This window comes from Chrysemys picta, chromosome 3, assembly GCF_011386835.1.
Source record: "Chrysemys picta bellii isolate R12L10 chromosome 3, ASM1138683v2, whole genome shotgun sequence".
In the NCBI taxonomy this organism is placed as follows: domain Eukaryota; kingdom Metazoa; phylum Chordata; order Testudines; family Emydidae; genus Chrysemys; species Chrysemys picta.
The window spans coordinates 144167492-144188883 of NC_088793.1; the positions used below are offsets into that span (position 1 = coordinate 144167492).

Sequence of the window (21392 nt, forward strand, 5' to 3'; positions counted from 1 at the left end):
ACTAGGCTAGGGCAGGGGGTTGGGGAGCGGGAGAGGGTGTGGGTTCTGGGAGGGAGTTTGGGTGCAGGAGGGGGCTTAAAGCTGGGGCAGGGGGTTGGGGTGTAGGAGGGGATGAGGGATGTGGGCTACGGCCAGGCGGCGCTTACCTCAGGCGGCTCCCGGGTGGCGGTGCAGTGGCGCTAAGGCAGGCTCCCTGCCTGCCCTGGCGTCGCGCCTGGAAGTGGCCGGCACATCCCTGCGGCCAATGGGAGCTGTGGAGTCGGCACTCAGTGCACGGGCAGCATGCAGAGACCCTTGCCCCCCCAGGGGTCACAGGGATGTGTTATCTGCTTCCAGGAGCAGCATGGGGCCAGGGCAGGCAGGGAGCCAGCTTTAGCCCTGCTGCGCTGCTGGACTTTTAGAGGCCTAAAATCTCCCGGTTTGGCTTCAGTAGCCTCCGGGAGATAGAGCCCGATTCCGGGAGACTCCCAGCAAAACCAGGAGGGTTGGCAACCCTAGTTGAACATGAGCTGTGTCTGTCACTCTCAGTTTGAGCCCTGTCTTTGGCAGAAATCTGATAATGATTGGTGAGCATGTGCTCAGTTCCTAGTGTGTTTTCATAGTATCTGTCAGGGTAGAGTCCTAGATTTGTGTTATTGGCGTGCTGGGGCATCTCTCAAAGAGGGCAGAGCGAAGGTTGAGATGTAGGGGTGTGTTATGTACCTCAACTTTGTATTTCCTGGTTTTCAGATATGTAAGTTTAGCCACTCTCCACATTCTGGAATGGCATAAGCTACCACTGGACAACTGTAATTCTGTGTTTGTGACCTTATTAGGCATGTAATATGGAAACATCTTAGTTAGGGTTACCATACGTCCGTTTTTTCCCGGACATGTCTGGCTTTTCGGCAATCAAACCCCCGTCCAGGGGGAATTGCCAAAAAGCCGAACATGTCCGGGAAAATGCCGGCCGGGCACTTCCCCTCCCGCGGCTGCTCTTCTCCTCCCCTGACTCTTCGGCTCTGTTTAAGAGCTGAGCTGCCCGAGCGCTACCGGCTTCGGGCAGCCCCCATGCCTCCGGACCCTGCGCCGCCGGAGCACGGGAGGGGAAGTGCCCGGCCGGGGGCGCAGGGTCCGGCGGCATGGGGGCTGCCTGAAGCCCGAGCGCTACCGGCTTCACGGTTTCCGGGCAGCCTCCAGACCCTGCGCCCCCGGCTGGGCGCTTCCCCTCCCGGGCTCCAGCTGCGCTGGGGAAGCGCCAGCCGGGTGCGCAGGGTCTGGGGGCTGCCCGGCAAACTGTGAAGCCGGTAGCGCTCGGGCAGCCCTTTTCGCGTGGCTGGGAGTGGGAGGGAGGAGGGGCGGAGTTAGGGTGGGGAAGGGGCGGAGTTGGGGCGGGGCTGGGGGTGGGAAATGGGCAGGGCCAGGGCCCGTGGAGGGTCCTCTTTTTTTATTTGTTAAACATGGTAACCCTATCTTAGTTCAGGGGTGCTTTATAAATGAATTATAGCCTCAGTCCTCGAAATCATTCAGGAGGTGTTTAACTTTACTGTTCTGAATAGGCCAATTGGCTTTATCTAAACACCTGTGTAAGTGTTAGCAGGACTGGAGCCTATTGCCAAGAATTTCAAAAGGGACTAGTGATTTTGGGTGCCTCAGTTTTTAGGTGCTCAATCTTGTGATACTTTTAAAACAGTTTGATTCTCAGAGGCTGAGTGTTTGGCACTTTTCATAATTAGGCCTGCTCTACCCAAAACCTCGTGTTGTTACTTTTGAAAATCCTGGCTTGTATTTTATCCAAGACAAATGGCTTTGTTTTAACAATGTTGCATATTTAATAACTTAATATATTATAATTCAATAACTCAAATGTTGAGATTCACACAGGTTTATTTGAGTTAAAGTGCCTATAAAATTAGCAGACATACCATCGTGGATCTGTAACATTCCGTTTATCCTGCATGAAAAGTATGTTGTTTTCACCAGGGCTCAGTATTATTCAGTGGAATTTACCCGGTAGGGCTAGAAATTCCTGTGTAGAACAGATGGAATTAGAGGGCTCAAAGATAATAATGTGCATAAAGCTACCAAAAAGCAAAGCATTGCAGGACAAACCATTGCACCACTGCTCTCTACAAAAATCTTGAAGTAAGGAGATGGAAGTGGCATGTTTGTGGGAGAGTTATTTTAAGGAAGAATGTACAAAAGACAAAAATATATCCCCCAGTTTATTGTCCAAAGTCTAAGATTTGGGGGCGGGAGGGGGAGGGGTGGGGAAGCATGTAGTAGCACGATACAGCAGAGTCTGTCCATAAAAGAGTCAGTCTGTGAGAGAGACTTTAGTTGAACTATTATTCTCTTTCAAAAATTGTGAAAATCAGCTGGGATTTTTCAGAATGTCAATTCTAGAACAACAGAGGAAGGATATATACAAACTTTCTCCGCCTTAAATGGTAACTTGAGGGGGAAGGGAAGAGAGGTTTTTATTTCCTTTGGAGTTCTCCAAAGAAAGAGAGAGTGAGTTCCCAAATCTAATGGCCACAGATTTCAATTTAACTTAAAGCAAGATTTATTTGATCCAGAAAATACAGAGAAAATCAAAATAAATACAAGTTAAGTAGGATAAAACATGATTATTAGAGAGTAACAATTTAGCTAGCCAAACCTAATCTTAAATTTGCAATCAATTGACTGAGCAAGAGTATAAATCAACAATTATGTTGCTCCTGCCAGCAGTACATTGTCATCCCCTCCTCCATTTCTAGACTGAAAGACCCTCTCCTAGCTACTCCATACAGAGCTTGTGAAGTCAGGTATTGAGTTTTAATTAGCATGCTAAACTTTGCAAGTCCTCACACTAAACAGCTTCATATAGTTAACATTGACAGTATGTTTCCCTATTTAGACTTTTTGGGGTGTAGTTAGCATATAATGATATTCTTGCTTCCATCAGAATTTTTCAGTGTATTGCCACCTTTCCAAAAGCCCCTCACCCAGTTTGGTGACAGCTGAATAAATATTCCATTGTTAGGAAAAGTTTTTTCAAGTGTTGTTTATTTTCTGACCATAGGTGGCTGCCTTATTTTTCTCAGCCAGAACTACTGGCTGGCAAGACTTATTATCTATAATATGTAATAGGTAAATCATTCACTATTATTTATATATTCAATACAGTTAACCTTGGATTGCAATTTAGACAGTCATGCTGGCCCAGTACCATCTGCTTATGGCTCTTCCTGAGTGTTAGTCTCTTTATTTGTTCAGCGCACATCTCACCTCCTCGCTGCCTGCAGCCCTCTGTACATTGCATACTGCTTCAAGGGTGAAGTGTCCCATATCCTTGAACACACTCTGCTCTGTCCCCTGATGCCATCACTTCCATCCTCCATTGCTACCTTGTTGAACATCCTCGTTGTTTGTTTTTCCAGAGTTCTGGAGTGTTGTTAAAAATGTGTATTATTAAGTCCGTCTCCAAAACCAAACTCTAACTTCAGCCCACAAAACAGAGTTGCCCAATTGCGCTAGTATACCTCATATGGTACAGGTAGAACTCTAATGGTTTTATGAACTTAGCTCGAATTCAACACTTCCATTAAGTTTTGCTTTTTCTATTTTTTATTAAACATAAAGGGAAAACTTTTAACAGTGATCTCTGCAATGTTAAAACAGAATGTGACACAATCTAATGTGCTGATCTGTTGCTATAATTGATATAAAAGCATGTGAGGTTACTCTTAAAGTTTTACACTAGACTGCAAGTTTGATGAAGTTGAGATGTTGCTTTTTGGTATGTTATAGATAGAAGAAAACATGGAGTTTTGGAGTGCATTAATCAGTGGTATTGTAGGCATTGTGGAGGTCTTATTTCTGTGCTCTTAATGTTTTGGGTGGATAAGGTGTTTCCTGATGCAATCTTAACATCACTAAATGTAATTTTCATGTGTTAATTATATTATGTATGCTTGTGTACATAATATGTATATGTGTCGTTCTATATATAAACACATTTTTAAACGGGAAACGTGTGTGTGTGTGTGTGTGTGTGTGTGTGTGTGTATATATATGTGTGTGTGTGTGTATATATATATATATATATATATATATATATATACACATACACATAACATAAACATTTTATATATGGCAAACATAAAATCAAAAACCAAAAAAGGATTTTGCTCAGACTTTCAGAAAATACTCACTTGTAGGCTGAAGCAACACATGGGAAGTCAGAGCCTGAAATGAGAACTTTTGAGAATGTTACTAGCATAGTGAAACCTGGAATTTATAATTAGAGTTGCAATTCTATAGTCCAGTGGCCTTAAAATTCCACATGTCTTTCTAGAACAGAGTTATTTTATGTCTTTTTTTTGTTTGTTTGTTTTTTGTTTTTATTTTTACTAGTGTCCAGTGGTGTTCGATAGAATTCACCTGCACTACATGGTGAATTCTAAGTCTCCAAGTCTAACTACAGTGGTTTCCATTAAAATAGTTGTACTTAATGTTTGTAAGTAATTAGCTTACTCTTTTCTAAGTGTAAGGAATGGTGTGAATACCATGGTACCATTAATTAGGCAAGAGGCAAAACTGTAAATAGTTTCACAGTTACCATTGTATAAAGCCTTTTGCTATTGTAAAAGGTATAGTAAAGCAATATTTGGAATATGCAGAGACCAGGATATTAAGTTAGGGACTCTAGAGTGAGGCATGGGCTTCCCCCAATATCAACTTGGCGGTATGCAAAACAAGAAGTAAAGAGGGGAAGATTCCATTTTGTTATAAAATACTGTATGTAAATTGTAGAACACCAAATCTTAACAATGCCATAAACTGTTCTAAGTTCCCCTTCCTCCCTTCCATTCCCTTTGACAGATTCTATTTTCCCCATAATCCTGCATTTTTTTACTCTGTTTACACTGTAAATGCCTCAGGATAGGTTAGGGGCTGTTTCTTTAATAGTTGTGTAACGCACCATACATTTATGGCACTTAATACATTTTTTTTAGCAGTAACAGTAATATTGCATCTGTAAATTACAGTTTTGTTTTAATCCAAGCCTCTGTTTCTATTTTGTGGATAAATCTTTAGCAGATACAGAACTAAATGGCTTACAGGTAGCTTCAACAATTGTCATCATAGGGAGTATACAGTATGACCAGCAGTGATAATGCAGTACTCTGTATTCCACATAGCTTTTTATTTGTGTTGATATGCTTGCAAGTCAACTAAAACATATAGTATTATGATATTCAAAATTGCTACGGGCTAATGCCCCAAGCATATACCACATTCATGTTTCTTCACTCATTGAATAGCAGAGTAGTTGTAAATACAAAGAACACACAGTATGCTTTTCAGTAGTATTGTTTATACCAACATACAATTTTAAGTAGGGCTGTCAAGCAATTAATCGTGATTAATTGCACGATTAAAAAATTAAGGAAGATTAATACAACTATTAAACAATAGAATACCATTTATGTAAATATTTTGGATGTTTTCTACATTTTCAAATATTGATTTCAATTACACCACAGAATACAAAATGTACAGTGCTCACTTTATATTATTTTGATTACGAATATTTGGACTGTAAAAATGATAAACAAAAGAAATAGTATTTTTCAATTCACCTCATACAAGTACTGTAGTGCAATCTCTATCGTGAAAGTGTATCGCAAGATATTTATGTGCCAGATGTGCTAAAGATTCAGATGTCCCTTCATGCTTCAACTACCATTCCAGAGGATATACATCCATGCTGATGACGGGTTCTGCTCGATAATGATCCAAAGCAGAGCAGACCGATGCATGTTCATTTTCATCATTTGAGTCAGATGCCACCAGCAGAAGGTTGATTTTCTTTTTTGGTAATTCGGGTTCTGTAGTTTCCGCATTTGTGTGTTGTTCTTTTAAGACTTCTGAAAGCATGCTCCACACCTCATCCCTCTCAGATTTTGGACGGCAATTCAGATTCTTAAACCTTGGGTCCAGTGCTGTAGCTATTTTTAGAAATCTCACATTAATACCTCCTTTGCATTTTGTCAAATCTGCAGTGACAGTGTTCGTAAATCAAACACGTACTGGGTCATCATCCGAGAGTGCTATAACATGAAAAATATGGCAGAATGCAGGTAAAACAGAGCAGGGAATGTACAATTCTCCTCCAAGGAGTTCAGTCACAAATTTAATTAATGAACATCATCAGCATGGAAGCATGTCCTCTGGAATGGTGGCTGAAGCATGAAGGGGCATATGAATGTTTAGCATATCTGACACATAAATACCTTGAAATGCCGACCACAAAATTGCCATGCGAACGCCTGTTCTCACTTTCAGGTGACATTGTAAATAAGAAGCAGGCAGCAGTATCTCCTGTAAATGTAAACAAACTTGTTTGTCTTAGCAATTGGCTGAAAGAGAAGTAGGACTGAGTGGACTTGTAGGCTCTAAAGTTTTACATTGTTTTGTTTTTGAGTGCGGTTATGTAACAAAAAAATCTACATTTCTAAGTTACACTTTCACAATAGAGATTGCTCTACAGTACTTGTATGAGGTGAATTGGAAAAATACTATTTCTTTTGTTTATCATTTTTACAGTGCAAATATTTGTACTAAAAATAATCTAAAGTAAGCACTGTATATTTTGTATTCTGTGGTGTAATTGAAATCAATATATTTGAAAATGTAGAAAAATATTCAAAAATATTTAATAAATTTCAATTGGTATTCTATTTAACAGTGGGATTAATCACAGTTAATTTTTTTGAGTTAATCGCTTGAATTAACTGCGATTAATCAACAGCCTTAATTTTAAGTTAATCAGCTTTCTTCCTTTTCATTTTAATTAAGGTTCATATTAATTGCAGCAATTTCTTCCAGGAGTCTATCAGCTATCCTGCTGCATAGTGAAGGAATTCTGTCATTGGAGGTTGTTGGAATCGTGTAACCTTTAATCATTTTAACAACAGACAACTGTCTTGAGTTTCACTTCCCTTCTGGTTGGCTGGGAGCCCATCGATACTGCTACAGAAAGTGCCAAAACTTGTCTATAAACAGACACTGAAACTCCTCGTATAGCTAGAGTTACTGTGCAAAATGACTGCCTAGTGAGGATCTTGATTGCAAACTAAATGCATTTCTAATCTTTTCCATGGCCCTAATCAAAGACAGCCACCAGCTAAGGACAGCTTGAGAAATCTCAGTAATTCAGATCTCATTATGGGCTGGTGCAGCCTACTGCTCAAAACAAAGTAATGACTGACACTGACCATTTGTATGAATGTTTAATTAATGTGGAATACAGTTGCTCCTAATATGGAGTGATACTCATATCATAGAAAACAACTGCAGCAGGTTAGGTAAGGCAAGGCCAAGTAGGGAACAAATAAACCCAGAAGCATGCGGTACAAATAATTGAAGGAAAAAAGAACTTCCTGCAGATAGTCTGCTAAGTTAAATGAAGAAAGGCAGCCGGGGTTCAAAAGGCAATTCAAAATCCTCTTTGCAGTCAGTCTACTAAAGAAAATTACAAACACTTTTCATAGCCAGGGTTTTTCCTTTCCACTGGGTGGCTCTGGCTTCTAAATCAATTCTGCATATAGTAGGAGATTTTCAAGAGCTCACTTCTCTTTCAGGGCCTGATCTAACTCCCTATAAAATCAATGCAAAGATGCCCATTGACACCCATGGGAATTGTATCAGGCCCAAAATTCATCCATTCACACCATCTAACTTTGCAAATTTCCTGAGTTGAGAAAATACCACAAATGAGCGGGATTAAAGGAGCCCAGTTATAAAGGGAATCCCCTCCTCTAACATCATACCTGCCTCCTCCCTAAATCCTGCTCCATCTGATCCCTGTTCCACCTATTTTCTTTGAAAAAGTGAGAAAAACATGATCATTTCATCTCCCACCCCTCTCTATATTAGTCTCTCAGAGGCCTGGATTTTCCCCTCTTACGCTATTGCTGCCATCATTCTCTCTTGTGCAGTGATCTTGCCTTCTCCCACTTCCCCTGCTCTGGAGTTAGTTCAAATATCATAGTGAAGCAGTAGGCTTTTTTTCCTCCTGATCTTGTCACTTCTAGTCTGTCCCTCCTCTTCCGCTTATTCTTTCTTTGAACAATACCTCACTTTTCTTTTCTCTTCTTCCATGTTATCTGTTTACCACTTGACTCTTCCCCTGTCCACCTTCCTCTCTGACTTCACCTCTTGGAGTACTGTCTCCCTCCCATTGCAAGAATAGAATCATAGACTATCAGGGTTGGAAGGGACCTCAGGAGATAATCTAGTCCAACCCCCTGCTCAAAGCAGGACCAATCCCCAGACAGATTTTTGCCCCAAATCCCTAAATGGGCCCCTCTAGGATTGAACTCACAACACTGGATTTAGTAGGCCAATGCTCAAACCACTGAGCTATCCCTCCCTGATGATTTTTCTTTCTATACTGATATCCTATCTTATCCCCTAGCTTCCTGCCTTCTTGCTCTCATCTCCTACTTCACCTGCAAATATGGATCAAATCTCCCACTTCCTAAAATGGTTGCTCATTGGATTTTGTCTTCACCAAATGCTGCTTCCTCTCTTATCTCTCCATCACTGACTTCCCTTTGATGACCACTTCATCTCCTTCAACTTTGCTCACTGGTCCTCTCTTCTTCACTCTGCCACTTGTTCCTTCCATGACTTTCAAACTATCAGCATCCACAGATTATCTTGTGCTCTGAGCCTTCTCTCTCCTTTTCCCACTTCTTTCTCCTCCCTCAACTCAGCTGTTGATCATCTCCACTACATGCCCTTTAGCTTTCTATCACAAGGTCCATCCATCCAGTCCCCACTCCTGGCTTATTCCCAACATCCATTTTCTATACTCTGTTTACTGTGATGCTGAGTGTTTCTGGCAGAAGTCCAGTGACCTTGCTCACTTTCTCCAGTACCACTTAACTCTTTCCTTCTTTAATTCTGTCATCTTATCAGCCAAACAGCACTACTTCTACTCCCTTTTCAAGTCCTACACTCACAAACCCAGATAACTCTTTACTACTTTGATTCCCTCCTCAAGCCCCCCCCTTCTTGTCCCCTACTCCCTTTCTGCATAGCATCTTGCTGATTTCTTCAAAGCAAAAAAAAAGCAAGATTTGATGACCACCTTCCTCCACTTCCCCTTTTTCTTTACTCCCTACTCGCTATTCCTCCTTGCTGTTCTCCACCTCCTGCCCAAGTGATGCCATCCTCTCTTGGTTTCTTACCTCTCAACTTTTTCTCTCACACCCCCCCCACCCCCCTTCACCCTTCTCAGCATCTCAATCTCATCAGGTTCCTTGCCCTCCCAATATAAGCATGTTTTGGCAAAAAAAAACCCTCCTCTTCACCTCAGCACCTATATCTAGGTGCTGTTACCTGCAAACATGACTTTAACTGCCATCAAACTGTACTACAGAATCTCTATGAAAAGAAATTCCATGCTTGAATAATAAGAATATAGTACTAGGAATAAATTGCTGACTACCTGATTGGGATGGTGATGGTATTGTGAAATGCTCAGGAAGATTAGAGAGACTACAAAACAGAATACCCAATTATAATGGGGGTTGTTAATTATCCTCATATTGACTGAGTACATGCAGAGATAAAACTTCTACACAATGAGTGACTACTTGTTGGAGCAGCAAGTCCTGCTACTCACAAGGGGAGAGGCAATTCTTGATTTAGTCCTATGTGGCGCACAGGATCTGCTCCACAAGGTGAATATAGCTGAACCACTCAGTAATAGCATTAAATTTAACATCCTCGTAGGGGGGAAAATACCTAAGAACCCACCACAATAGCATTTAATTAAAAAAGGTAAAGTACACAAAATGAGAGAGCTAGTTAAATGGAAATTAAAAGGAATAGTCACCAGAGTGAATACCTGCAAGCTTCATGGAAGCTATTTAAATGCACCATAGTCAGGGGCGGCTCCAGGCACCAACGCACCAAGCGTGTGCCAGGTGCGGCAAGCCGTGGGGGGCTGCCTGCCGGTCGCCGTGAGGGCGGCAGTCAGGCTGCCTTCGGCGGCATGCCTGCGGGAGGTCCACCGGTCCCGCGGTTTCGGCAGCAATTTGGCGGCAGGTATGCCAAAGGCATGGAACCGGCGGACCTCCCACAGGCATGCCGCTGAATCCGCATTACCAGCAGACTTCCCGCAGGCATGCTGCCGAAAGCCGCCTGACTGCCGTGCTTGGAGCGGCAAAATATATAGAGCCGCCCCTACCATAGTACAGGCTCAAACTAAGTATAAACCCCTAATAACAAACAAACAAAAAAAACCCCACCCAGTGATGGGACCAACTCCCTCTTCCCACCGCCCACCCACCCACCATAGCTAAACAATAGAATAAGAGGCAGTTGGAGACAAAAAGACATCCTTCAAAAACTGAAAGTCAAATTCTAGTGAAGAAAATATAGAAAAGGGCATAAATGCCAGAGGCTCAAGTGTATAAGTATGATGAGGCAGGGCAAAGAAGAATTTAAAGAGCAGCCTTCTGAAGACTAAAAAAACGTTGCTGTTAGTTTTTGTAAGTATATCAGAAGGAGGAAGTCTGCCAATCATTGAGGCCCCTGGACAATTAATATTAAAGAAGCACTCGGGAATACAAGGCTGTTGTGGAGAAGCTAAATGAATTTGCATCGGTCTTCACTGCAGAGGATGTCAGGGAGATTCACACACCCAAGCCATTCTTTTTAGGTGAAATATCTGAGGAACTGTCCCAGATTGAGGTGTCGCTAGAGGTGGTTTTGGAACACATTGATAAATTAAACAAGAAGAAGTTACCAGGACCAGATGGTATTCATCCAAGAATACTGAAGGAACCCAAATATGAAATTGCAGAACTACTTACTGTGATATGTAACCTTTTGCTTAAATCAGCCTCTGTTGCAGATGACAGGACGATAGCTAATATAGTGCAGATTTTTTAAAAAAGGCTTTCTGAAAGTTCAAGTACACTCTATTAATGGTAGGGATCAATGGTCACTTTTCACAATGGAGAGAGGTAAATAGCAGGGTCCTTCAAGGATCTGTGCTGGGACCTGTGCTGTTCAACATATTCATAAATGATCTGGAAAAGGGGGTGAACAGTGAAGTGGCAAAATTTGCACACTATTCAAGATTGTTAACTCCAAAGATGACTTCAAAGAGTTACAAAGGGATCTCACAAGACTGGGTGACTGGGCAACAAAAAGGCAGATGAAATTCAGTATTGATAAGTGCAAAGTAATGCATAGTGGAAAACATAATCCCACGTATATGTACAAAATGATAGGGTCTACATTTGCTGTGACAACTCAAGAAAGATCTTGGAGTCATTGTGATTAGTTCTCTGAAAACATCTGCTCCGTGTGCAGTGGCAATCAGAAAAGCTAACAATGTTAAGAACCATTAGAAAAGGGCTAGATGATAAGACAGGAAATATGACAATGCCACTATATAAATCCATGGTACACCATAGCTTGAATACTGTGTGCAGTTCTGGTTGCCCCATCTCAAAAAAGATATATTAGAATTGGAAAAGTACAGAGAAGTGCAGCAAAAATTATTAGGGGTATGGAACCGCCTCCATATGAAGAGAGATTAAAAAGACTGGGACTGTTCAGCCTGGAAAAGAGGTGACTAAGTCGGGATATGATATACATCTAGAAAATCATGAATGGTGTGGAGACAAGTACTCCTGTTCTTTTTTTGAATTAGGAAGTGTTGTTTACCCTTTCACATAACACAAAAACCAGAGACCACCCAAAGAAATAGGGGTGAAATAATAGGCAGGAGGTTTAAAACTAAGATTAGGAAGTACTTCTTCACACAACTATCAGTCTACCTGTGGAACTCCTTGCCAGAGGATGTTGTAAAGGCAAACATTATAACTAGGTTCAAAAAAGAACTAGATAAGTTCATAGAGGACCCCATGCTCCGGGGTCCTGATCCATGACTACAACTCCTAGGCTTTATGGTAATACAACTCATAATAAATGCTGTTGCCGCCTCATTGTGGCTGAGGTATCATGGCAGTGAAGGGCACAATGATATATTTGAAACTGAACATTTTCATACATTTTTAATTTAAAGAAAATGTTTGCCCCATTCAAATCATTCTGCCTCTATATCTTAATTATTTCATGATAAATATATTGTGGCTAACTCAGAGCCTTAAGAATTATATACACACAAATCCTGTCACAAATCCTGATGGTGCAAAGATGCAGATTCATAGTGAGATATTTATTCCAATTTTTTTTCATTAAGGAAATTTACCGTCTCTTCAAGATTACAATTGTTGTTTGATCTAGGGTTTTGTTTTGTTTTTGTGTACCTTTTAACAGTAATTAGATATTCTTGACAGGGAATTTCTCTGCTGTCCTAGTCAGGCATCGATTAAGAGCTTCTGTTTGAAGAATTTGCAGACTGTCTGGTTAGCTACACTCAGAAACAATGAAATAATGAACAAATAGATTAAAGACCTTTTTTATTATTAGCACTTTCTCCTTTTCAAGAAACAGTTTTTAAACTAGCAGCTCAGAGTACATACAATTTGTAATATTTCACAAATGTTTATGTGAATCGCTTTCTAATGAGGTCATAGCTAGTTTCCCGGACACAATAGCTCCTGTGGTATTTCCTCTTCTGGTCTCTCCCTTTCTCTGTTTTTTATAATATGCCTTAAAGACAGAGAAACAGACCTATATAAACTAAACATCAGAATTGCTAAGAGAACCTGCTTCAACTTCCAAGTTTCACAGTAGCAGTCCTACCCATGCCTTGAGACTGGAGCTGAACATAGACACCTGAGTTGGGGATATTTTAAAATGTCACTGACATGCAGTAAAATCTTAAAGAAAACTTGTCTTAATATTAGAGGCGAATGAAGGGGGAAAAAATCTCTAACCTCACAATTTAAGATGTTTTGTTAATTTTACTGCTTTCTACAAAAACCTGCTAATTCTAAATTTTAATTGAATTATATGATACAAATGCGTGCACACATACACACACAAAAGATGGTTAGGCCAAAATTTACCTTCAGTTTGTCCCAGGGGACAGTTTTGTGAACAAAGCTGGGGTGATGTGATCTTGGTGGCTAAGGAAGTGGGCTTGCTGTATTCTGGGCTAATTGAAGCTCTTTTAAAACTTGAGGTGATCACTTATTTAAGATTCCGGGATTGTCACCTGTCTGTATGTCACTGACTCAGAAATTCTAGGCTGCAATGTGAAGCGATGGAAACAGCTGCAAGCATGGTTGAGACCTCTTTTTGTTTAGAATATCGCGATGTTCAAGGATCACTGGGATTCATGATCCGTTATCATCCATTGTTTTAAGTTCACAGCTATTTTGACTTTGCAAATTACACCCATGCAGTGTACAGCTACAGTAAGGCATGCATAGTTGCCATCCCAAGAGCTCTAAACCATTGTTCTATCAGAGGTAACTCAATGAATTGCCACCATCGCTGTACTGCGAAGGTGCATGCAACAATTTTATTGGTTGGATGAGGGAGAGACTAGAGATTATAGATTACTTGGCCCAAATGCCACACCCATGTGATAGTATGGGCTTTCATCTACTAGTGTTTTATGTATGTTATGTTGAAGTAGTCCATCTTGTAGGTTATGAAGCTGTACATCATTCTATCCAGGTTCATGTATGGTAAGATGGGGAAATTGTAAATAGAAGTGTGTGTGTGTGTGTGTGTGCGCGCGTCTCCAGAAGACATGAGGAATCTTGAAGGACCCCAAGACTGTGGACCAGTTTGATGAGCTAAAGACGTATGCCTTCAACTGAGAATGAGGTGATAGTGGTTGCTAGATATTCACCCTCTTCATGAAATAGTCCCAGTTTTTTAAAACTCTCTAAAATGTTAATTTAAAAGTTCTACTGTAACACATATGGCATATACAGAATATGTGCTAATATAAAGTGGTACAGTGGCTTTGTTAATACGACTTTGGGATCACAGCATTATTCATGAGTTAGTGGATCATTTCAGATCATTACCATTCATATTGTGGTATTACACCATACAGTCACACATTTTGTTTGACATTGTTTTACAGAAAAACTATAGTTTAGCAAAGTTTTTAGAAGTTGTTGGTTAATTTGTATTTTTATATTCATCCACCTGTAAACTTTTTAGGGTGCAAGTAATACTGGGAAACTAACTGTGGGCGGGTCTCTGATAGAAAGGAATGTTACAGCTCATACATTTTAGAAACTTCTAAATGATATCTAAAATGAAATAACATTATGGATCAGGCATTGCGAATTAAGGTCCAATAGCACTGCCTTCCCCTGGCTGCTCAGAGAGATGGCCCTTGCCTACCACATGCCTCTCCCCAGCTCGGGGAACTGTCATTTTATCCCCTCTATCTCCCATCTCATCACTATCCTTGGACCCCTCAGCCTCCCTGCAACCTCTAAATCTTCCCCTTGCTCCCCCTCACTCTCCCGACCCACTGTTCATAGTGTCCCTGCTACTCGACACAGGCCTGTGTCCTGTCTAGCCCCTGAACCATAAAGTGGCAGCAACTTTGGCTGTGAGCATGGCGTCAATCTCATTCAAAACTGTGGGAGGGTGGCAGCCAACTTTATTATGTGCAGTCTCACTTCCACATGCAGATAGACTGGAAGGAAAAAGCAGCCAACTTGTTGACAGTAATGGGAAATGGTGGTCATTTTAAATAAAGGAAAATTTGTCAGTTGGCAGCCTTTCATGTTTTCATAAGCAGAGTTGTGATAAAATCACGAGAGGTGGTAGTACTGATAACTTGTAACTAAGCAAGACTAGAAAAAACTGATCAACACCATTATAGAGGGATAAGTAAATTTTAATTCTAGTCAATACTTGAATTATAAAGGTGCAGAATTTTGTTTATAAATAATCTTGCTGCCCTGGGAATATTTTTGAATAGTATTTAACTGTCTTCCCATTGAAGAAACAAACTCTCAAATAGTTTATGTATTTGAAAGATCACAAACTATAGGGGAAAAATAATTGCTTTGGGGGGGGAAGCTTTGTTTAAAAAAAGACATTAATTTCTCTCTCTGTCTCTGTATCACTTTGTGTCACCAGCAGCATGAGTTTAACCTTCAAAGTGGGCTGCAGAGTTCATCTTTTCTCCCTTGCCTATAATGAGTTGGGTGATGGGTAGTCGTGGCATTGGTTCTAGTGGAGATTCTGCTGGGGCCAAGGTTAAATTTAAATGTAGTTGCTGGTAATTTTGGTCTTTGGATAATTGTTGGGCATATGTTTGGTTTTTAAAAGGGTTCTCAAGAGCTTCAAAACCTTTGAGTTGGGTGCTTTTTCATTGTAAAGTAATAAAAATAAGAATAAATGGGTGGCCATATTTGGAATTGACATTTTTAAATTACTTTAAGATCGTAATTTCCTTTTTTCAGCACAGCCTTTCACGAGGGATTTTTGGTATTTTTGCTAAGGGCAGATATTCTTGAGAGAGAATTCTTCTTTGGTTGTGTTTATAAAATTATTTAAAACTACAAAATCCACTTTTTTTCTTTTTACTACTTTCAGAAGTGAAACCAGCTTGCATATTTAACAGTGTGGAGTATTATGATGGAGACATGTTTCGAATGGATGCCTGTCGTTTCTGTCGATGTCAAGGTGGCGTCTCGATTTGTTTCTCAGCCCAGTGTGGCGAGCTGCACTGTGACAGGTACTATGTGCCAGAAGGAGAGTGCTGTCCAGTCTGTGAAGGTAATTTCTTTCTTAATAGTCCCTTATTACAGCTGCTCTCTTTTATTTGTCTTTTAAGTGGTCATGAACACTCAGAGCCAGTGTGCGTTGTTGCATTTTGTCGTTCTTCTAAAGTCTTGGCAATATATAGATAGTGTTTTTTTATCCAAATTATCTTCTACAGTTGCTGGCTGTTGGGTTTGATGCAGGGCTACCATTGTTTCCACTCCAGCCACAGCTATCTCATGCCGGGTACAAGCACAATCATAATCATTAAAAATGCCCTAATTCCTCCTGAAGGCCTTGTATTGCGGACGCTGCTCCTTGATTCCATATCCACACAGGTAGATGGACTGCTCTGTTGCAGAAGTCTCCCATTAATTAACACCCTGCCCAAAAAAAACCCAGACTTCCTTCTGCCTCCCGTCGAGCATGACATGGATTTCTCTGGTTTGCATTTATGGCAGTTTATTTCCAAACTGGGAAGGCATATGGAATGTTTGTGGTAACAGTCTAACCCAGTCTGAGAGTGGGCTGCGCGCTCTCTCTCTCTCTCTCCTCTTGACAGCCTTCTTCTCTGCATGCCATGCTGCTGTGATCTCTGTCACTTCAGGTGACACTCATTGGCCTAAAAAGGATTATATAGGAAGTCTCACATCAACCTCTGGCTTGCACGAACATTGGGACAAGAAAATATTTGACGCATCCTTTGGCAGCTATGTCTCCAAGGACGGCTACCACTCTTAAGTGGTTGAAGCTGCCAAAACTTGAGTTTGTTGAGATCAGGAAGCAAAGAGAGAGCTCTTTGAGTTATTGGCTGTGGGAGTTGCCCCACCCTTGTTTCTTTTCCATTACGCTTTTAGAGGAGTTGATCCAGATGAGTTCTGAATTACCTAGCTTGAGCAGCTGCTCCTTAGCTAAAGTGTTCAGAATATTCAATATGTATTGGTTTGGTCCTTAGGGTTTAGGTCTTATGTTTCTTTCAGATCACTTATCTCACTTGCTCACAAGCCAGGATGCTCAATCTAACAGTGTCCAGGTTTATACATGAGGAGGCTGGAGACGAGCATTCTCAGTAGAGGGCCTTCCTCAAGGAGATGGCTTTCTCCCTTTGATCTGACAGAAACTCATGTTTCTTGAACATCAGAGCATGCTGTGAGACTCCTCGGTTTGTCCTGCTCTGATTGGTGGGTTTGTTTTGGCTTGTTTGAGGGGTTTTTCGTGGTTGTAGGATGTGAATGTATATTGTCGTCTTTTGTGACATGTTCTTATTTTGTAATTTATTAATACACATGTGTATGACTAAGGGCAGGTCTACACTAAAAGCGCTACACTGGCGCAATTGCACTGCATCTGGTGAAGACACTGTGTGCCAACGGGAGAATATCTCCTGCCAACATAGCGCCAGTGTGAACAGAACTTAGGTCGCTGTAACTTGCGTCGATCGGGAGAGGTGTCTTTTTCACACTCCTGAGCGACATAAGTTAGATTGATTTAAGCAGTAGTATAGACATGCCCTAAGAGTTGAGATCTGGGTTCTGTTCTGAGCTCAGCTGCAAAATTAGGGTGTGATATTGGGCAAGTCCCTTAAACTTCCTGTGCCTTGATTTTTCCATCTGTAAATATGGATTTTTCACTTTCCCACATCACACTAGTGGTATAAGGATGAATTCAGTAAAGTTTCTAAGGTACATTAAGATCTATAGAAGAAAGGGGCTATAAAAGTTAAATGTTGCTGCTGTTGTTACTTAGGTAGAAATATTTAACTGATTGCAGGTTTTCCAGGTATTTAAAGATATAGTCAAGTATTTAATTACAGCCTGGAGAGCACTGAATGTTGCATGTGACAACATACTCTTTCAATGTTAACTCTGGATCCAAGCATGTAACCATTGCTCAACTGAGTGTGTATTTCTTACTCACATGAGTAGTTCTCTTAACTCAGTGGTTCTCAGTCAGGGGTACGCAGAGGTTAACCAACCCAGGGGTAAGTTAACTCATCTAGATATTTGCCTTATTCGGTGTTTCTCAACCTGGGGATCATGACCCTGACAGGCTTTGTGGGACAGGTTTAGGGGAGTCACAAGTTCAGGGCCAGCATTAGGGGGTGGCAAGCAGGACAGTTTCCTGGGGCCACATGCCACAGGGGATCCTACAAAGCTAAGTTACATGCTTCAAGCCTGGGTGGCGGGGCTCAGGCATCAAGTACACTGAAATATAAGTACAATATTTATATTCCAATTGATTTATTTTATAATTATAAGGTAAAAATGAGAAAGTAAGCAATTTTTCAGTAATAGTGTGCTGTGACATTTTTGTATTTTTATATCTGATTTTTGTAAGCAAGTAGTTTTTAATTGAGGTGAAACTTGGGGTATTCAAGACACATCTGATTCCTGGAAAGGGTATAGTAGTCTGGAAAGCCTGAGAACCACTGCCTTAAGTGGATGGGGTTTTTGCTTCAGTGGGACTGCTTGTATGCCTAAAATTTCCAGGATTAGACCTTTATAAACATAAATATATAAATATATATGTCAATTGAAATTAAACAATATTTGATTAATGATGTGGAAACCTCTCTTTCTGGAGATTGTATGGTATGTTGATCACTTGTATCTAAATGACTCTCATACACTCAAACATAGGGGCAACTTCTCTGCCATAGTTACACCACAAAGAAGGTGGCCCATGATCTCTCATGTTTATTGAAAAGTTGATACTACGTTATTTGTCAGCAAGTTTTTCTGACAAATGGTTCAGTATGTTAGACTGCTTTTAAAAAAAAATCAGCTTTACTTTTCCTCATCTGAGACACTGCGAATGGGACTGCCAAGTGAGTTAGTTTATTTTCTCTCAGATGTTGCGAGTTAGGATATCGGATACTTCAAATGGAATTCTCTTGGCGTGGCTGGTTCCTGGTAGACCGGATACAATAGATAATGATTAGACAGTTGTCAGCAGAACAACTCTAGATTACAAAACAAACAATAATCGTCTCTTAGGTTTGGTTTTTAGTCTCAGCTGTTTTTTAATTTGATACAACAGACAGGCTCGTGCTTCATTTGCCTGGTTGTCTGACATTGGTCTGGCGTGCTGCTTATATGCCTCCTTTTCTGGTATGGCTCCCATATCTTCATGTCAGGGAAGTATGGTCTCTGGCTTTTCAGTAGCTGGCAAGCCAATTACTTGTTCCCTTCTTCTGTACATCCCTTTTGATTCAGTTGTATCCTTTTGGATGAGGTTAGGTGGCTGGCTCTCTCTGAGGCCTGGTCTACACTAGAAGGTTATGTCAAATTTAGCAGCGTTAATTCGAATTAACCCTGCACCAGTCCACACAACGAAGCTATTTATTTCGACATAGAGGTCTCTTTAAATCGATTTCTGTACTCCTCCCCAACAAGGGGAGTAGCGCTAAATTCGACATGGCCATGTCGAATTAGGGTTAGTGTGGACGGAATTCAACGCTAATAGCCCCGGGAGCTATCCCACAGTGCACCACTCAGTTGACGCTCTGGACAGCAGTCCAAGCTCGGATGCTCTGACCAGCCACACAGGAAAAGCCCCGGGAAAATTTGAATTCCTTTTCCTGTCTGGCCAGTTTGAATCTCATTTCCTGTTTGGACATCATGGCGAGCTCAGCAGCACTGGCAACAGTGCAGAGCTCTCCAGCAGAGGTGACCATGCAATCGCAGAATAGAAAGAGGGCCCCAGCATGGACTGATCGGGAAGTCTTGGATCTGATCGCTGTGTGGGGCAATGAGTCCGTGCTTTCGGAGCTGCGATTGAAAAGATGGAATGCGAAGATCTACGAGAAGATCTCAAAAGCCATGACGGAGAGAGGATACAGCCGGGATGCAATGCAGTGCCACGTGAAAATCAAGGAGATGATTATAATTTTACTACTTCTCTTGGTGTGATGGGGCATGCCCTGCTCCTGTCATCTTTGCTGTCATACATTGTTCATTGATCTTCCTTTTGGAGATATCATCCTGTACTTTATTTACAGTGCTTCGTCTCACCACCTTTTACATACTCATGCGGCCATACTATTTACACAGACATTCGGCATAACTACCTTTTCTATACAGGTGGTGGAGGTGAGAAAAGGTTTCTCCACACAGAGAGCTCCCTTTATCAGGCCCTGCTAGCCTTTCTCTCTCTTTTGATTCTCCTCCACTGTGCACTTCCTTCTGGTGCTCTTTTATCCAGTCTCCTTGTTAATAACTAATTACCTCATAATTTACCTGGCCCCAATCTGATCTGGTAATCAGGCACTTCCTTAATCAGGCTGTCTGGGGGGACTAATTGTTTAAACAGTGACCAGAGTGCTAGTTCAGTTGCTCATTTCCAGCACTCTGTTGCAATTGGGTATAAAACCTCTTACAACCCCTATCTTAATAAATCAAATTCTGTCCAAATGATACACCTCAAAGTTAGCTGTCTCCGTTGCTTGTATGATAACATTTCTTTTTGAATTTCCAAAGTGGTGTATGTTAAATAGAAGCTAGAAAGACATCAATTAAAGACTTTCTTCCTCAATTGGTGCAAACATTACACATCATTACTTGTATTTCTCTCTCCTCTTTTCCTGCTTCTTCCATTCTGAGTGTTGTGAATTTTTTGTGGACTTTCTTTTCCTCAATGTTTCCTTTCTTGTTACAGTTGCTTATTTTGTCTACTTATATTTTCCTGAAGATTTGAATTGTGTTTCTTGATGGATCCTCCATGCTCTTTTCCTTTACTTTTAAGCTCACAAGTAGTGGTGCAGGCACCTACCAGTCTTGCAGATGCTGCAGAAAGATTTCTGCCTCATAATTCTTCCAGAATTTTTCTGGAAGCAAGGAGGAGTGTGGCGATAGTTACACCCCTTCAAGGAGTGTAATATACTGTCCCCGAGTATGCAAGGCTTGCTCTATACATCCATTTCTTGTGGGAGACCTCTCGGTGCTCTCCTTCTGCATTTGTATAAAGGCTAGTCACAATCCAACCTATAGAGTTTTATGAGAAGAGATTTCCTTATTCTTTTCCAATGAGTATGGTTTGTATTGGTTTGGGGTAAGAAAATAAAATAATGACATAAAACACACGCAAGTTTAAAGAACATTATGGTTGCAAAGACATCTCAAAAGTTAAGAATTAAGCTTGTCTGTGCAGCCTTATTTTGCCTCTTTTGTGTTTGTGCATTTTGATAATATTGGCCATCATTGTATAAAAAGTTTTTTTGTGGCAGAATGATGTAAAGAGCTTCGCAGTCCTGAGTTTCCAGTCCAGTGCCTTGACCAAAAGAAAACATTCTTATTTCTTTTAAGGAATTTTGCTTATTTACCATCTTGTGCACTGAATGAAACAGATGTCCTTTTAAAAAGTACTGTGTGATCATGTCACTCAAAGTTGCATCCAATTTTATTATAATGAATACTCACACAAAGCAGAAAAAATCTGATGTTCAATAACTTTTGACTGCTTGACTTTGCAGCCTTAATGTTCTGTGGGCTGGAATTTAACCTAAGGGTAGAGGAAAGTGTATCTCTGCACGTATTTGGGATTTGCTCCTGTTATTAGTTGCTAGTGTTAACTATTAAAATGTTGGCTGTATCTCTAATGCAATGCTAGTTTGAGTTGTTATTGTTTGTTTTGTAATCTATAATTACTGCTTGCTTTTTGATTTCTAATTAAAAAAATTATAATAG

At 40.8% G+C, this 21392-nt stretch overlaps 1 protein-coding gene across 8 annotated transcripts in view; it reads left to right on the forward strand.

The window, feature by feature from the left end:
* CRIM1 (cysteine rich transmembrane BMP regulator 1) overlaps positions 1-21392 on the forward strand; it is a 317691-nt gene that overhangs the window by 174718 nt on the left and 121581 nt on the right. For all 8 annotated transcript variants that reach the window (XM_005296243.4, XM_005296244.5, XM_005296246.4 and 5 more), the window contains one exon: positions 15541-15723. In XM_005296243.4, coding sequence (XP_005296300.2) covers positions 15541-15723 — 183 coding nt within the window. The remainder of the gene's footprint in view (positions 1-15540; positions 15724-21392) is intronic.